Source organism: Falco rusticolus, chromosome 9 (genome assembly GCF_015220075.1).
Source record: "Falco rusticolus isolate bFalRus1 chromosome 9, bFalRus1.pri, whole genome shotgun sequence".
Classification (NCBI taxonomy): Eukaryota; Metazoa; Chordata; class Aves; order Falconiformes; family Falconidae; genus Falco; species Falco rusticolus.
In genome coordinates, this window is record NC_051195.1 from 18,443,134 (window position 1) to 18,462,438 (window position 19,305).

General features: G+C 39.1%; 1 protein-coding gene and 1 long non-coding RNA gene across 2 annotated transcripts in view; one reads left to right on the forward strand and one right to left on the reverse strand.

Moving 5' to 3' along the window:
- Positions 1–16,491: 16,491 nt before the first annotated feature.
- Positions 16,492–19,305, reverse strand: part of LOC119153515 — a 53,938-nt gene continuing 51,124 nt past the window's right edge. Inside the window, exon 7 of the long non-coding RNA XR_005106159.1 lies at positions 16,492–17,037. This is a non-coding gene — a long non-coding RNA (uncharacterized LOC119153515). The remainder of the gene's footprint in view (positions 17,038–19,305) is intronic.
- Positions 17,896–19,305, forward strand: part of MYPN (myopalladin) — a 48,511-nt gene continuing 47,101 nt past the window's right edge. Inside the window, exon 1 of the mRNA XM_037400090.1 lies at positions 17,896–18,833. Within this exon, the coding sequence (XP_037255987.1) occupies positions 17,896–18,833 (938 nt within the window). The remainder of the gene's footprint in view (positions 18,834–19,305) is intronic.

Consider the following 19,305-nt stretch of genomic DNA (forward strand, 5'->3'; position numbering starts at 1 on the left):
TTACTGTGGTTATAATTAACTTTAAAGGAAAAGTCTGACTCCTATTGATTTTAGTGACAGAACAATCCCTGATTTCATTGGCAACAGCATCAGTCCCCGTAAATTACTAGCATATTTCATCTAAATAATTAATGAGACTGAAAAATCCTGTAGTAACACTCAGGCAATCCTCACCTAAGTGCTGCCCTGTTAAATGATAAAGCCTGTTCTGGGCTGGGTGAAAGAGAAACAGGCACTGAAGGAATGTTTCAACATTATTAGTTGTGCCTTCTACAGAAAAGAGCTACCATTTCTTTCATCCTTCTGATATGTCTCCATTTCTAAAATTAGAATCTGAGTTAGAATCACACAGTACGCACAGAGGAAATGGCCTCAAGTTACACCAGGGAAAATTTAAATTGGACATTAGGAAGAATTTCTTTACCAAAAGGGTGGTCAAGCACTGGAACAGGCTGCCCAGGGAGGTGGTGGAATCACCATCCCTGGAGGTATTCAAGACATGTAGATGTGGCACTTAGGGACATGGTCTAGCGGTGGACTTGGCAGTGCTGGGTGTATGGTTGGACCTGATGAACTTAAAAGGTCTTGGCCAACCTAAATGATTCTATGATAATACCTGGCAGGCTTATGCTAAGAGAGGTACTTCATAATGATATGAATAGGAAATACCCAACTCATATTATCTCACACAAGGTTTGCAAATCACTATTGAACTAGCTTTACCAGAAGCATTCAGAAAATTGCTATTAACACCTCAAGTCATTAAAGTCTATAATCTAAAAGAGAAATAGGGCTTGCCCCTGATGTTCAAATTACTGGACCTTTAAATGTAATGCCTCAAGCAGCAACTAGTCACTGATGCGTCAAGAAAAGACATCACTGCTGTTCAAAGCTGCACAGGTAGGGAGCAATTCACTGCCCTTGGAATAAGCTCGTATAACTAGGTTACTATCACAAAAGACAAAGTGGGTACTTTATGAGTCAACATTCATATTTGACCAGCAAAATGGTTACAGTTCTGCAAAGCCTCTCTTAGGAAGTCACTCCTTCAGCCCACTAGAGCAAACATGCCTAATGCACTATTTCATGTTCCACATTAGAAAGAAATGTGTTCAGCCCTGGGGTAAGCAAGACCAGTGGTTGGTGGGATGTAAACTAAAAGTAGTTAGTAACGCTGCGCTCCACAGGGCTCCAGAGAGATCTGCAAAATCACTGCTTCACTAGAACTGGACCGCAAAGAACCTTAAGGGAGATTTCCAAGTAATAGAACATTTAGTGTTTTGGTTCTAGAATTTTCACTGGGAATTTAAAAAAATCATAATCCAAACCCCTAACAAATCTAGAACCAATTACAAAGACAATATCAATATTTTTGAAAGTAATTTGGAATCGGATTACAACCACAGGCAAAAACCTGGTCTTGTAGAAAATCTTGCTTAGACATGGTACAGTTTTTTTCTTCCTTTTCCAGTTTTACCCATCTCTCCACATTTTGTGTTTGTGAAATAGCTGTATAAACACCATCTTCCTGCTCTGTATAACTGAAAGTCACATGTGGTAGTCACAAGAACACAGTGATTGTTGCGGCTATTGTACACATGTATGGGCAACAGCAGAATCTGCTGTTGCATTGTATGTTGGGTGTTTCCTAAACATCACTCCGAAAAAATCCAATAAAACTGGTAAGCAAAAGGTGGTTTTTGCGTCTTTTCTCAAAACTTCTTCTTATCTGTGAAAATTGAAGATACAGTGTAATTATTGATATGATATCACTGCTTCTTTTGAATCTCTTTTCTCTTGTAGACTGGGCTTTAATAAAGTCCACATGAAACCTGTAATTATGTCTTATAGGCAGTATTTGATTTTCAAAAGCATGTACTGTGTTCCTCTAAATCAAGAGCAAATTTCTATTGCATTGTATAGCACCTTCATCATCTTAATGGCACACAGATTTTCGTGAACCCATTTGTGACAGCATAGTAAAAAGTTATTATGACATATCTATACCAGATTTTCTTGCTTTTTGCAATGTAGAAGCAGTTCTGGACCATCATTTTCTTTTTTTATTTGTTTCTTTTTTTGCCAGTGTGATCTATAGAATATATCAACTCTCTCTGGATCTGCCTCAGCACTCTTGCAGAGGCAGGCATGACAACAGCAATCTGTATTTGCCCATCAGCCAATGCTTCTAGTACAGAATCACAACCTGTGTTATGCACATCATTACCCATATCTTTAATCATACTGCAAACTCCTTTTATTGGTTTAAAAATTAAGACACGAGTGATAAGCTGTAAAACAGAAAATCCTTCCTCTATCCTGTAGACACTGGTGGCACTTTGTAACACCCCAGAATAAAAACACTGAGTGCTGTTACGTGCTTCTGAAATAATGACAGAACAAAGGCAAGAGGACACCAGAATGAGCTTTCATTACCAGAGACACTGCCACGTGAGGAAGTATTGCGAGCTACTCCTGTAGGCAAAGGTACCCAAATATATATCCAGACCCTTTCAGATTATCAGATGCCTACCTGAAACATAGGACAGACTGTGAGGACCAGCAGAAGTTCTGGTTATACAGGGGAGGGAACACTCATTCCATGATGGCAGGGATTGCTGACAATGACTGAAGAAACCGTAACTGTGGCATGCTCTGTGACTTAGGTGTCTTTGTGATTATCCATGTTTCTTGACTGGTGTTTCTATAGTATGCAATTAAATCACTGACAAATTTACATTTCCCTAAAAATTCAGATCGAGTTATAATGGTTGAATGAGTTAGGAAGCATCGTCTGAGCTACAATACCATTTTACATACTTGCCTTTAAAGAGCAACAGCAGAAATTCTCAGTACTTTGATCTCCCCACAGGCACACAGTGTAAACTGACTGGAGCTGATCTGGAAGTGGCTTGGTCTAGCCCAGTTGAGCTTAATTAAAATGAGAGTCACTTCACAAACCAGCTGTTAAAACATGTTGCCAGCAAGTTTTTGTTTGTGGAACTGATGCCCTCTTTCCTGTGAGTTGCACTGCTAATGTTCAGCTTGGTGCAGGTTTTTTTCTTCCTTGGACGGCCTGAGGCTCCGTCTGGATCCATGGGTATGGCCACCCTGCTGGCTCCCAGCCTTCTGGTCCTGCGTCCGTCCTCTCTCTGCTTCCAGCCTATGTAAACAACAGCAGCACTCAGTTTTATGGCCTTTGTTCTAAGGTGGTGTTCCTGCTCAGAATAAGATTTTGAAGTTTGTCCAGCTGTTTTTCATCACTAGCTTCTGTGATAAGTATCTAACTGATCAGGATGCCCTGTAATATATGTCCCAAAGCTTACTGCCAACTTGCAGCTGTCAGGACTATTTCCAGCACTAACCTCTAAAACCGAAATAAACTTTCATACATGTATATTTGTGAGCTTGACATAGCTTGAATTGGAGAATTTCCTATTCCAAACTAATTAAGCAAATATATGCTATATGCTAGGTACATCATACTGACCTGCATGTACTATGGGCGTAATTGTAACCCTGAAATCACTGCAACTAAGGCAAGCCTATGTCCCAGAGAAGTGCTCATCTGCCTCAGTTGCTCTGGGACAGTAAGCTAAGCCCTGCTTCTTCTCTGAACTGTTAAAAAAAAAAAAAAAAAAAAGGTGGTAGATCAATGCTGTGTAGGATGACTTCTTCAGATCTTTAGGTGCCTTTTTTTATGTTCTAAGGCTTTAAAACTCTCCAATACTCTACTGTAGATGGCTTCTTCCAGCCCCAGCCATATTCACAGGCTTACTGTCAGGCTGGACAATATATCTGGTATTAAGGAATGTCTTCAGATGACCTCCAAAAGACACTACAGACTCCTCATATAATTTTGGGCAGTCCACACAGATGTCTATTAATTGTTGTCTGTGAATAACGTGTAACCCATCTCGTGTCTCAATCAACAATTCAGCACATGCCATTAATAGGATTGTATTAATTTCATCCTAATATCTAGAAAATCAAGAATTTTCCATTTATGATAAAACCTAAAGGTTTACAATTACAATTACAGTCTGAAAATCCTACTGTGAAATAACAGCCAACCAGCCATGCACAAAGTTCCATTTTATGACTCACTCCTGCTGCTTCTAGAGGTACTTTGGGATTTGACAGGCACGATCTGGAAAGAATTAGTGCTCATGTAAGTTATTCTAGGACACTACACCTACCCTTGAGAAGCAGATGTTCTCTTCTGCCGACTAGCAAAGACAAAAGGACATAAAGCTGGAGCTCATGATACCGTGAAGTGTTCTTTTGGTGCTCAGCAGTCAAAACCCTCAACTCATGGTCTTCTAAAAAAGTAGACAGAGGAACAACAGTATTTTCCTGGGCTTTATGCTGTTATTTTCAAACTAGTGAATCTCCAGTTCTCTGATGTTGCTCTGTCAAGACGACAGCTCTGCAAGACCTGGCACATTTACCGTGTACACTCTAACTTCTCGTCATTCCTGGAAGTTTTGTCCTTGTACCACCTGCTGTTACAATGGCCAGTCTGTTTGCCACAGTAAAGGCTCATAACTTTTGCAGTTGCTCAATGCTGTACTTTCTGCATAACCCTTAGCTCACTTGTTGCACAGATTATTCAATGATTTTGCAATTCTAGCATCTTATATAAAACTCTCTCTTAAAGTGGAAAATTTTTGCATATCGTTTGGATCAGGTTGAATAGTCACTTTGGATTGCTTAATTTTGCATATCATGCACAAACAGCAGTTCACAGCTCAGCAAGACTCCATGCACATTTTATAAGCGCATCTCAGCAGAAGTCCACATAGACTTACAGTTATTTTATCAGACATTTCAGACTTTATTTTCAGGCTTCAGAGTTTGCAGCCTACAGACGTACAGATAGTGTAATGTCCAAGCCACAGTAGCATGAGGTGCAGTATCAACGTGCAGTTCCTGTCAGCATTGTATGGCTCACATCTACTGTTGCAGATATTATAAAGAATACATTAGATCTCTACTCCAGGTATAAAGTTACATTAGACATCACTCAATCCATAAAATGCCTAACCTGTCCCCAAAGAAGGGCTGACTTCACACTGCAATTTTTCCATATCACTAAAGAAACCACACCACCAACCAATGCGCATAAGCTATTCTGGCAATTATATTTGTGCCGGTTTTGACGGGGATCATTTTTTCCATATAAGCTAGGATGGGCTATGATTTGGATTTGTGCTAGAAACGGTGTTGATAAAACACAGGGATGTTTTCATTATTGCTGAGCAGCGCTTACACAAAGTCAAGGCCTGTTCTGCTGCTTACATGGCCCTGCCAGCGAGGAGGCTGGGAGTGCACAAGAAGGTGGGACGGGACACGGCCAGCACAGCTGACCCCAACTGACCAAAGGATATCCCATACCATCTGACGTCACGCTCAGCATAGAACGCTGGGGGAAGAAGAAGGAAGGGGGGGACGTTCAGAGTTACGGCATTTGTCTTCCCAAGGCACCGTTACACGTGATGGAGCCCGGCTTCCCTGGGGATGGCTGAGCATCTCCCTGCCCATGGGCAGTGGTGAATTAATTCCTTGCTCTGCTTTGCTTGCATGTGCAGCTTTTGCTTTACCTGTTAAACTGTCTTTATCTCAACCCACCAGTTTTCTCACTTTTACTCTTCTGATTCTCTTCCCCATCCCACTGCGGGGGAGTGAGTGGGTGGCTGTGTGGGGCTTAGTTGCCAACTGGGGTTGAACCACAACATTATTTTACAAAAAGAGAAACAAAAGAAAACTATCTCCAATGCTTCAGGATTTTTTTCATAAAAGAATTGCCTTTACCTCTGATTTTTCATACTGTTATGCCTCATAAAAATGTCTTTCTGAAGAACTACATCCCACAGGAAATCTCTTTTCTAGCAAAGGCGCTCACTCAATAACATTTTGAGAGAACTGGGAGAAGGTCAAAAAGACATCTAATTATATTATTAGCTGTGGAAAGGGCTATATATCCATTCCCTGTAATAAATGCATAACATTTTAGTAATCTTTTAAAATCGGAATTGTGACGAGCATTTTTAATAAAGTAATATATCAAAAATCAAGCAGTGCTTCTGGTGAGCTGAACTGTTAAGAATTACAGATTATTTTCTGTTGCTGGTGTATAGGATCAGTAGAAAAGAAAATCTAGTCTCTACATTTTCCAAGTAGAGAAATTTCCTTGCATTTTCAATTTTTCAGATTTGCAATTTTCCTTGCATTTCCAAGGTAGGTTTTAGTCACTCAAGGTTTTAACCAGTAACTCAGTTTTACAAAATTAAATGCTATATAGTAACAGAGTTTCTCTGTGTACTGCTTCAAATATTTTCAATTTTTTCCACCTGTGTTTATATATCAGTTTTATTTACAGCGAAGTTTCACTTGCCTCTTTTAATTACTTTTCCCCCAACAGTTTTCTTCTGTGCATTCAATAACAAGTTTAGAGCTTCTAGCTTTTTGAGGATTTGCAGTTACAGGCCATCCTTAAGGATTTCTGCATTGTTGCACTGTGTTTATTAAATTGAACACTTCAAAGAAGTCAGGAATATTATATAATTAAATCACAAGTGTTTGCCGAGTTTCCCTTTGGAGCTGCAAAACTTTTACATTGTTATCAGCTGATGGGTTTCCCAGTGACTGTAATCTTTGAGTTCCAATCAAAACATAAAGACAATAGCAATAATTAGTAATTTTAAAAGGCTGAAGTCTAAACCAGCTGAGAGGAGTAACACAATGCCACTACGGTGCCTCTTGGATGAATCAGCAAAACCCACATAAGCATCTATAGGGGACGTTTCATGAGTGAGGAGAAGGCACTCGGTGCCCATAGGTGCTGTCAGAGCAGTGGATTCCCTGTCCAATGAGGTGGAATGCTCCGTGGGCACATGGTTTACGCTGCTCAAAATAACTTGGGACCTGCAAACTGACAAATGCTATTGCTCCGGTGGTGACAGGTTGTCCAGCTTCTTACAGCCATCCTCATAATAACGAAGGTTAACTTCCTTCACTGTACGGACTCCTAGCTGTTTCTGTTCCTGAGGACTCGAAGAATTCCCTCGCTTCCTTAACTTTAATCTCACACTTCTGGATAATTGTCACCGCTACTAACTGCCAGGGTTGGGCAGCAACATCTGGAGGAATTAAAAAAGGTAATCCCTCAACTTTAGATCGGTCTACATTTTGATTGTGCAGCACAGGTGCAGAAGGGGTTGATGAGCATGTATATTTGAATGCTAATTGTTGCTGGTCAGACATAAACAGGGAACAAATAGTTTTTAAACTGACTGACTTGAATTATGCTGAGGCGTGCGTATTGCAGTGAAAGGGAAACAATGTTCTGCAGCATTACAAAGGGCTGAATAGCATTGGTGGGGTTGTCAAAATCCCTTGGAGCCAGACTGGCTCCTCCAAAGAGTCAACAGAAGATTGTAATGACCAGGAAAAGTTCCTTGCCAGGACTGTATTCTTCTTCCTGCTTATTTTCCCTCCACTTTCTGAAATATTTACATTCTGGTATTCAGCCTTTAAACCAAGATGCCATAATTTGGATTTCCTTCTTAAGCAAAATCAAACCTAATTTAACGTGTCCCCATAGTTAAATACTTTCTATTTATTTATTTATTTATTTATTTTGTCGTGTAAAATGACCCCACCGGCTATATTTAGTGCTGGGAGATCTGCTCTCTGGATTAATATACACAACAGCTGCAGAAACAGTCCTGCTAGAAGGGCATAGCTCTCACCCTTGAGTTCTCACTATCTGCTTTGCTCTCTTTCTCTCTCTCAGAAAAGTATTTGACTGTCAGTAGCAAATGTTTGGCCCAATATATTGCAACATTAAGCAGTAATCAGAAGCCCATCTTAAGTTTTACAAAATAATATGTCAACAATTGACAAGAGAACAGGGTAGCTCTTGAGTTTACGTCAATAGAACATTATATGAATCGTGCTAAACACACTGATTACTTTATCAGTAGTTTTGTTTTGGTCATGAGGCTCACATTTGTGAAGACGCTCTAGAGTTTAAGAGTGGAAAAAAAATCAGCAAATCTTAATGGAACAACTTCATAAACTTCAACTCTACTCTTCTCCCTTTCCTACATCTCCTGAAGGTTCCTAAGGTCAGGATATTTCTTTCTTTTTGTCTTTCTTTCAGAAACAGCTAACAAAATTAAACAGCAATAGGAAGTGTCTGAGTTCCTATAGCTGAGCATTCCTATAGCTGATATTTACCCATCAGAAATTATTTATAGTCAATTCAGGAGTTAGTTAGGTTTTGTATTTGACAGACTATCAAAGACAAAAGAGAGCTGTGTGTTCTGTGCTGGTTTGCTATTCCTGTGCATTCTTCAGAGATTTTACAGCAGGTCTTGCTGTGGTACTGGAGGAATGTTTGTTATCAACAGCTGCTAAGAATTAGCAGTCTAAGTATATTTCTACATAAATACAACATCAAGTTGTTTTGTTAAAAATTTACACAATACACACAGCAATTAGACAATGCAATGTAAACCTTGATCTAAATCACTGGGGGGTTGGAACAGGACACAAACCACTACCAAAATACCCCAAAAACAGTTTACTTTACTGTTAAAAACTTAACTGGTTTAGTACTTGTTTTTGTGAACAGTAATACTCTACAGGGATAGGCAAATGAATTCTGCCTAATACAAATCTCATTTGAACATTGTACTTTGAAAATATGATTCAAATGTGAAGGCTTTTAAGTCACAATGTTCTTAGGGAAGACTGATGAAAAAGCATAAAAAAGAACAGTGGACAAAAAGAAATAAGTATAGTGAGAGTGTGAAAAAAGAAAGGCACAACTAAAAAACCTTGGAGGAAAAATGCAAGCCAGATTTCTTTTGCATTTAATTTAAGGCTGGCATTCCCTTTTTCACTATGAACCAGTATTTGTATGAAAACTGAATTTTATTTTAAAACCATAACAAACCATAAATTTGAAATTACCAAACAAAAAGATGTGCAAATGCCACACAGTTTGCATACTGCTGCTTTTCAGGGCTTTTCTTTGTCCAGTTTGTGCTTGTTCGGTGTGGCTACATAAGCAGTTGGCTGTCCAGCCTTCAGACACACATGTGATTCCCTTAACATTGGTGCCACTTACAGACAACAGGTAGCACAGAAACTTCTCAGCATTTTAAGCTGTGCAAATTCTTGTTACAGTACCTTATGCAATGCTGTAATCTGTCAGTCTAGACTGAGTCCATGCAATACATAAAACACTTTTTAACACTAAGAGCTAAGCTGTAGCCTCAGTTTCAAAAGAAAAGTTTACAGTAGTCCTCAACCACATGCATTTGTGGATTTCTGCATTGCTCACACATACTGCTAGCAGGAATAATAAAGTGACCTAGTTTAAATAATTTGGGTCACAGTCCATGAAAGCAAATTTGCAATTTTAGCTATGAAAGGCTTGCAGAGTGGTGTGCCTGCGTTTGGACCACAGTTACTGAATATTGTTGCCTGTTCATTATATTTTCCATGGAAGACTTTAGGATGTATGTTCAGCACCAAATTGTGGACCTCTGCTGCATCTTTTGGGGCCTTTCATATAAGCTCTTTCTCATATGGGCAATCCTTGAAGGAAACTGGACTGTACACATTACTTGAATCAATAAAAACTTGTCCTACATCACAGGCACATGAAGTACTACACTCAGAGCTTGTCCTAACATCTGAGGCCAGGCCTTCACAGGCCAAAGGGAGAGGAGGATGGAGAAGCATCCCAGGTGGGCCTCCAAGACAGCCATCACCTGTTTTCCTTTTTGACCTTCTAAATTAAAAATCAGGTTAAATTTATTTCAGTTTCAATTTGATTTTATATGGAGTTTCTTCAAGACATTTTTTACCTTGCAGTTCAAGATTCCCTGAGGAGAAAAAGGAACTTTAGACATGGGTAAGAAAGGGTCTCACTTCTCATTGTAAAAACTACTAAGGGACAATATTAATTATGGAAAAATAAAAGACTTCTTGTGATCAGAGTAAAAAGAAAAGAGGTCTTTTCATTATATGATAGTATGAAGGCAATGTTGAAAAAGTTAAAGAGCTTTGACTGTGCTTTTTCCTTGGAGAAGAGTTGAGTATTTCATGCTGCTCAGGGTGCCTGCTACAGCAGCCCTGAGGTCACTGGCCAGGGCACGACTCCAAATGTGCATCGGCCTCTCGCAGTGACTTCTGCAGAATGACTTGGAGAGAGGGCTTATCCCATCCCATTTCTGAGATGATAAATTCCAACCTTTTTCTTCTTTTGTGGGCTGCGCACTTATGCTGCCAGCAGGAAAGGGAAGAGACATGAGGGACTAAATGCAGTAGTAATGAAGAATGCATTTCACCTCTCACATTTCTAGCACCAGAAGGACAAATAATCACTGTTTGCTTGCAAAATAGGTGCATTTAAGGCGCATTAAAGTTTCTTAAAGAAAAACGGGTGATTTTAAGACTTTAACATTTGTACACTTTGAGTTGCATTCAAATGCCTGTGGGTGAAATGGTGAACAAGAGGGACAGAGCTGTGTTAGGGCAGAACAACACTGGTACAAAAAGCAGTCTAGATAGATCCTCTTCTACAGAAATCTAGACTTAAAAATTCCCAGCATCACATCACTTGCTTGTGGTTTGACATTTACCTAATGTTCATAAAATATTTACATTAAATTATATCTCTGTAAATTCAAATTATTTATTACTTCAGCATAAAATGTTTAGCTAAAGATAAGACTATATATAACTGTATATAGATAATTCAATTCTGTATGCTCTTTCTAATGAAAATCCAGATAGCAGTTTCGGTTCAATAGGAATCTAGAAGTAGTTTTACCAGTTAAGGTCCCAGTCCACTATCACAAGTATTCAAAAGATGAGGCATTGTTCAATTCCCAAGTCATTAACAACTTATTAAAGATAATGAAAATTTCCCAGAATTCTAAATATTGGATATTCTGCATTTACCCTTTTTTCCCCTTCTTTCTTCCTTTTTCCTTTCCTTTCTTCCTGTGTTTTCTCTTCCTTTTAGAAGGAAACTTTCTTTTACAGGTAACACTTTTCAAGGTTTAAGATTCAAGTTTGTAGAGGAAAATTTTGCATTTTACCTGAAAACTGCTTAAAAAATTAAGGTGTGTGACATTTAAAAATAGAGGGGCTGCAGGGTGGGAGTTAGTGATTCTGTTCACAGCTACATGTAAATCCTGGGCAGTTTAAGTGAAGTTGCTGCAGGTCTATCCTGCAAGGTAGCTAAGGCCAGAAGCTGGACTATTACAGGTTTTACATACAGAAGAGGGCCTGATCCTGATCCTACTTATTCTTCTGAACAGAAGCAGTAGTAGCCATACATCAGTTATAACAGCAATTTAAAAAAACCCTTGAACAGCAGACATTTACACTGAAGCAAAGAGCAGCAGTATGTGAAGATACGAAACCACCACCACCACCAGTCTTTTCACTATTTACAGAATCATGTAACAGTGAGCAAGAAATAGCTACCAGCCTCTTTTAGACTTACAATCAAGTGAGAGTTTTAAGATCAGGAATTTATAAAATGGATTAGAGATGGAAGAAAATGCAACATATATTAGAACATCGAATAGATTATATTGAAAAATACACATAAAGAGGTAGGATGTTTCCTAAACACGGACATAACCTTTAGCCTGCTTGTTCTTAGAGGGATTTTGTTTCCATCCGAAGCTGTTACACTCCTGGGCTTTGGAGGCTCTTTTCCATTATTTAATTACATTACTTGGAAATGAGAGTTCGGTTATCTGACTTTCTTGATTCATTACAAGGAATGGAATTCAAAGCTGCTAATGGGTCTAAAACAGAAAAGTAAACTACCTTCTTGTACATACCTTTATGAATATAATTACTAAAAACATCTTACGCTTACACCCTCAAACACACACAAAACCACTAACCTTAGTCCTCTGCTCCAGCCTAACCTTTCCTGTGTCTGGAGTCTCAAAGCTTGTCTTGCAGCAGCTAGTTTGTCAACAGGCAGTAACAGAAACAGCGACAATGGCAACTGCTAAGTGAGAATTCCTGCAAGCATGCAATAATGTGATTGTGATCATTAAATGTCTGCAAGACTGATCACTCATGCCATCTCTTAGCTTGTTTTTCATAGCTGTAATCATACAGTTGAAACACATGTATAACTGTTAGTGTTCAACAGTGTACGGGTAAATGCAATTTATGTGCAATTAAATTAATTGGAAAAGGATATAGCCTCTAATAACTGCTAAACTTTCCAGTTCCCAAACAGAGGTGCTGGGCATATGGGTCCAAAGCCTTGCTGTGTAAAGGTCACAAAGGTGCCACTATGCAGAGAAAGAAGCATCAGTTTGCTAGCTGTTCTGACACTGGGGTTTCATACAAAAGCAATGTCAATTAAAGTAATGGTAGCTTGAAAAGCTAGATAGGAACAACCTATACTGAGTAAAATTACTCATTTTTAACTGCAACTGAAGACAAAAGACGTTAAAATGCTTTTTGCATTGAATCTGCTATTTGCAGATAACCTCTTTATTATGATACAGAGAAGGAGCGTTTGAAAAAAACATCTTTAGGGCATTAAGATTCAAAGATGTCTCTCACCACATAAAACAGAGGATCTGCATTTAGATATATCTGGGATTCCCTTCTGCTTTGCTGAGATTTCACTCCTGCTGTTTTCTTAGGGGAAGCTCAGATTCTTTCAGTGATGACTCAGCAATGAGTCTAACAAGCCCCAAACAAGAGGAAATGAAAGGGTTCGGTGTCACACTGTGCAAGCTTCCTGTGGTGCGATTTTCCTCCCTTCCATGTAAGGATTTTCAGGTCAAGCCACTGCCAAAACAAACTGTGGAAATTAATTCTACCTTTGTGAATATTTTATCCTAAAGATCTCTTGGCTAATAAGAGAACATTGCCATATACAGGCTCTTGGAAGGTCAGAAAGCTTGTGTAATTATTTGGCTAGTGTAAACTGAATTAGTAGACAGAAGAAGTTTATGCAGGTTTGTTCACGACATCCTCTGATGCCTCTCAAGATAATAAATGCCCAAGGTCACTGTTGTTAGTGTCTCAGGAAAGCAAGAGATGTTGCCCTCAATGCACTTGTTTGGTGCTGCAGGTAATGAACCAGTCAAGAGTAGAGTGCTGGAGTTGGTCATCCCACTTCCAATCCTAAATAACACCAGCTTAGAGTATTATTTGTAACTAGCATTGTAATTCCTCCCCTTGATACTTGTTCATTATGAGACAGATTTTTCCAGGCTGCAAAATTATTGGTGCTTTCATTGACACCACAAATTGCTGGCTACTGTGTTTTTACTAGAGTTTGTCTTTCTTACTGCTTTCTCAAGTTATCTGTAGAGCTCTCAGCACTTATCTGCTCAAGAGTGATATCTGCAGTCACTGCAGGACTGTGGGATGGTTTCTGTGCATCTACAAAGACTATTCTGTGCCAAAGTCCCAGTCAGGAAAAATTAAAGGGAAGGTTCAAGGCATATCAAGGCCAATTCCATATCTCAGTCTAAACAATCCAGAAAGTCAGGCAAAGAGAAACACTGAACTCAAGACCAGATCTTAATTTTGGAGCTTAGATTCCCATTTTGGCTATAGAAAGGCTAAATTAGAGAATCATAGAACCATAGCCTGGTTTGGGTTGGAAGGCACCTTAAAGATCATCTAGTTCCAACCCCCCTGCCATGGGCAGGGACACCTCCCGCTACATCTGGGTGCTCAAAGCTCCATCCAGCCTGGCCTTGAACACTTCCAGGGATGGGGCATCCATCAGAGGAAGAACTAGGCTATCACAGGTTTGATTATTGTTCCTCTGGTGGTGTCTTTTTGCTCACTAGAAAGATGGTTTAATAGATATTTTAGAAATATATTGAATTCAGCTTTATTGCTGTCTAGCCCAGAGACCCTTTCAGGCCCTATGTGCGGTCTCATTTGAACAAAAGCTGTTGTCCCTTGACTGTGAAATCTGAATCACTCAGCCTAACCAGTGCTTCTCTCCATCATCAGCCCTCTGTAGTCCTTGGAGAGTATAACTCCTTGCAGAAAAAATAAACCAAACCATCCCATACCCCAAACCAATCAACCAACCAAAAAGAAACTATCTCTCAAGTCATAAGCGAGGCATAATTAACAATTGTAACTGGATTGTCTGGTAGCCTCACAGCAACATTTGCTGAAACTCAACATTTTTCCTTTAATTAGAAACATCACTTAATTCAAAATATCTTAAAACTTCAGTAGCCAAGCACTGCCTCAAAGTCCTACATTTGACTAGTACCCAACTTCTTCCTAAAAATAGAATAAAAACTTATCTTCCACACAAGCTGATAATAGAGAAGAGTTAGATATAATATTCTGACCCTGGGTGAGCTCTAAAGAAAAGTGACGGCTCTCTCTAAAGATTAAGAATTTGGCATCAGATTCATTCTCATCAATACCTTACTCCCCGACACCAGAAGGAGCACTCTGCTCCCTTCAACCTCTCCTGCTCTAATGGGCAGAAGGAAATAAGTTGTCCCAGCTCCTTTGTAAGTTTGTTTCCTCCCATTTACATCTGCTCAACTGCCCTCAGAGGGGCAGAGACAGGGTTGAACCAGCTATTTGTCCATTTGCTTCTTATGTGTTCCCTTAGGACTGTGACAGACAAGTGGGTTTTGGTCTTCCATGTGCTGTCTAGCCTGGTCATCTGAATGGAAGATGCTTTATAGAACTGCATTGCAGCTAGCTAAAATGAACCATCAGTACAAGGAAGTTTTGATTTGACCACTTTGATTTCCTCTATCATTTTATATTCTCACCAGGTACAGGCACCCCTGATTTTGTTATGTTGCATTAACATGCATTTTATTTTCCTCTTTTTGCTATCAGACAGTGGCTTCTTCACTAAACTTTTTTTGCAAACTAGAATTATAAATCTACTTTGCCAATCTAATTACATCTTCTTTGAGAGCATCTCCTCATATTGCTGTAATACTCCTTAAGGGAATTAGTAGAAATTATTTCTCACAGTAGCAGAAATTACTTCTTTCATGTTTCAATGCTTTGTTCAAAAGATGAATAGAAGATATGAAGACCCAGAACAAAATCTCAAATAACTGTACTGAACAAACAGCTGCTTTACTATGGTTATCTGCAGAAAAGCTGCAACGTGATTAACAACCTCTGTTGAAATAGACATAGCACTTACATGAGAAAATCAAGCAGTATCTGTACACCAGAGGAAAATGAAACCCTGAATACTCAGTCAGATGATTTGCATATACCCTCTCAACAAAATTATTGCAGGAGTTCTTTAACTTCATTTGACTTTGGCGGGGTTCGATCACACAGTATTATTTCCCTACTTGCATTTTCTCCTTAAGAGTATGTAAAACACACACTTCCCCAACCATGCAAAATACAGCCTTGCACTGTGGCATCTAAAGCTACACAAAGATACAGCTGGACGTTACAATTTAGCCACAGCCACAGGTAGAGAGGTTAGTGTGGAACTACATCTCTCTAGGGACAACTCTGAGAGACTGTACCTTCCATGCCATCCCACTAAAAAGCACACATTGCTCCCTTTTTGCAGGCTAAGCCAGCTGCACGGTGCAGAGGAAAGAGCTGGCTGTGGCTCTGCTTCTTCCCTTCTAAGTAGATACAAGGCAGCACATGGGGAGGAGGTCTGAAGCAAACTTGCTCGATGTTACAGCTATATTCTAGGTCTGCAGTTCATTCATGTGGGAGGTTTGTCTTCCAGTCTGTAAACTCCTTATGTTAGAATGTATTTAAACTCTTTGGAGTTGAAACTGTAGCTTCAGCTGTGACCTTTATAGCGCATATCATGCTATCAGCACATAAACAAGATAATACAACCCCTTAAACACGTTCAGCTTCAGTAAGGTTGCACAGCTGTTCAAGAAGTAAAAGCTGAGCAAGCAGAAGTAGTATCCATAGAGTGGGAACTTTTAAGCCTCACAGAGACCTCTTTGTTCTCTTAAGAGGTTAAATTACATACTCTGTCCAGTCATGAAACAGCTTACAACATTATCTCATGTGGGCTTCCCAAATCAATGTTCTCTTATGTGCCACAGCTTCACTGAAACACTGTGCCAGATAATTTAATGCCAAGTGTTCAATTAGTGTTGTAGACCCTGGCTCAGTTGCAGGGACTAGATTGGGTGCTTAAAAGCATATAATTTATATGGTTTTTCATTTGTCGCTTTTCATACAGGCCCAAACTTACTTCAGTTGGGTGCCTTTGTTGTCTTACCAATTTTGCTTGTTTAGTATTACTGAAATAAAACAAAATCAGTAAATCTAAAATGCCAAATATTTACATAACAAAAAGAATTTCAACATAGCAAATTGTGCCTCAGGCAGATGGATTAATGTCTCAAAATGCACATCGGAATATGAAAGCTTTATGTTCATTTATTGAAGAATATAAACAGCTTAATTTGAACTTTACCTTTCTGTAAATGAAGAAGGGCTGTCTGTCACATTCCGGGGAGAAATACTGCAGCAGTACCAGATATTACCACCTTGTTTGCTTTTTCCCAGCCCTTTTCCAGGGACAATGGTCCTGCTAGCAGAGCAGAAAGCCTTTCACAGCTTTCACCTTTTTTACTTTTCTTCTCTTTCTCTGGCAACTTAGGCTGTTACATTAGGCTATGAATTGAAATGGATGAGGCAAGGGCATGCATGTTCCCTTCTCTTGATGCCACAACAGGAACGGAACCTTCTGTGGTGCAACAAATCAGACAGCCTGGGGCAGGAATATTTGAAACCATCACAGCAAGACTTGCCAGGCCATAAATGAAGTAGGAGAGTGATACTGTGCACTGCATACTCTAAGAGACAGATCGAGTAAATAGTCGTGCACTCGTTTCAGTATCTGTGAGGTATCAGCTCTCTGAAAGGTTGTGAAGAGTATTTGTCTCATTCTTCTTCACACTTAAGCCACCTTAAGTGAGTGTGTTAATAGGATGTCTGAATCCTGCTGCATTCATAATGGCTCTTCTGTAAATAAAAGGGAGAATGTTATGCAGAAGTACTTAAGTATCAAAAGTGGTATTTTAGCTTTGCTTATCAGGTATGCAAGTTAAGTATGGGCTTTCTGATACTGTCTTCTTAGCTGTTAGGATGACCTAAGATAAAGATTTTGAAAGGCCTGTAGTACAAATGATGTTCGTCAAATAATGACACAGTTCTCTACTTACTTTATATAGCTTATTAGAAATAATGCCTAATTTAAGAAGGGATAGAACATTTAGTACCATTATTGCTTCCTATAATGCAATATCTTTAAGAATTATAAATGAAAAATTGTCATTATAGAATATTTTTGTTCTCTCCCTTTCTTCCTCCCTAATCCCTCAAATGCTTTTGAGGGTTCATTTATGTACTACTTCAGTATCTTTCAAGCTAAATTTACTTAACTTAAAAGTACTGCTATTCTCTCACAACTTTCAGTCCTTGAAATACCCAGCATTTAATCTATCTGATAAGGTTGTTCCTTAGCTAAGAAACACACATCAGCAATGATAAAGATTTGACATAGAAACTCAGTTACTAGCTCAGTAGTTGAAGTTTTGCCTGGAACAAAGTATAATTACCACACCTGCAGTTGCTTTAGCTATGTAAGGCTACTAAAGGTAGAAAGTGATAAAAGAATAATTGTAGTGGGTAAAGGCAATAGCATCTGACCGTACGTACAGAGGAAAGCCTTTAAAACAAGGCCATACTTGCAAGTTAATATTCAGCACACAGATGCACTTTGAAAATGTTGTGTTCTGCTTTCAGAAGCCTGTGAATGTGTGCAATCAAAAAATTTGCTATTGATAAGGTGTGGTCCTATTTGTCCTTTTTGTTGGCAGCATGCAAGACGACAGTTTAGAATCCTCAGCTTCAATATCTCAACTTCTGAGAGAAAGTTATTTAGCTGAAACTAAACATCAAGGGAAGAGTGAAAGAAGCAGATCAGAACCAGCTTCTCATAATTTCCATTACGGCAACGCTTCTGGTGATTCAGATGAGGTAGCTGCCCAAGATGACCTTCCAGACCTTTCTGCTTTTTTGAGCCAAGAAGAGCTAGATGAAAGTGTAAACCTGGCAAGGCAAGCTATCGATCAGAATCCACTGGACACTAAATGGGATGAGCTTCAGGCACATTCACAGCATCCCCCAGATCAGCTGAAAAATACAGGAAAACACAAACAAATGGCTCAGTCTACAGCTTTGAAAACATCAGACAATGGCCTGCACTCAAACTTTTGTCAGGACCATGTCAAAAACACAAAAGGCTCCAAAGGGAGCTCTCAAGATCCAAAGAAACAACACATCCCTTCTGAATCAGAATCAAAAAAGGAATTCCTAAACAAGGCAGCAGATTTTATTGAGGAGCTCTCGTCACTTTTCAAAGCTCACAACTCTGAAAGAATAAGACCCCGAACATGCAAAAACTACAGGAGCAAAATTGAATCCAAGAATAAGCCTGCTCAAAAGGGTTGCTCTAGCCTATCTAGCACATCAGAAAACAGAGAAAGGCTTTCCATGCCAGTACCTCAAGACCTGGAAAACAAAGCAGAGAAAACACTTGAGCAAACAGATGATCAACAGGCAGCAAACCTGGAATCCATCAATCAATTAACAAGTGCAGAGCTAAAAACAGAGTCAGAATCTGCATCTGTATATTCTGATGAGCCTATTGGACAACCACCACGCTTTACTCAAAAACTGAAGAGCAGGGAAGTTCCTGAAGGAACCAAAGTGCAATTGGACTGCATTGTGGTAGGAATCCCAACACCTGAAGTCAGGTAAACATATTCTGCACTTGTCAGTTTGTATTTCTGTAACAGTAGGTGTATGCCTTACTCTTTCCAGATATTTTGATGCGTATGTTTCAGTAATCTATAGCAGAAGTCTCTCGATCTTGGTTATGAAAGTCAATCAAGAAAAAAGAAATGTTTTCTTTAAGTTGTACAAAACGCCACTTATATTTTAAGATAACGCATTACTTTCTTTGAATTTTAGATAACTGTTTTTAAATACTGTACTTCCATAACTACAAGAAAATGCTGACTCCTTAGTGAGAAATGTTAGTTATCTTTATGGAAAACAAGATTGATTGTGTAAACCGGCTAAAAACACCCATGGCTATGATACCTCATGCTGATGTCTGAAGGTATTTGAGATGAGTGAACACAGAATCCTATAAACCAAAAACATCCATACATGAACAGAAAGGAAAACAGTTCATTTAGGCTGTTATACAAATAACCAGGAGCA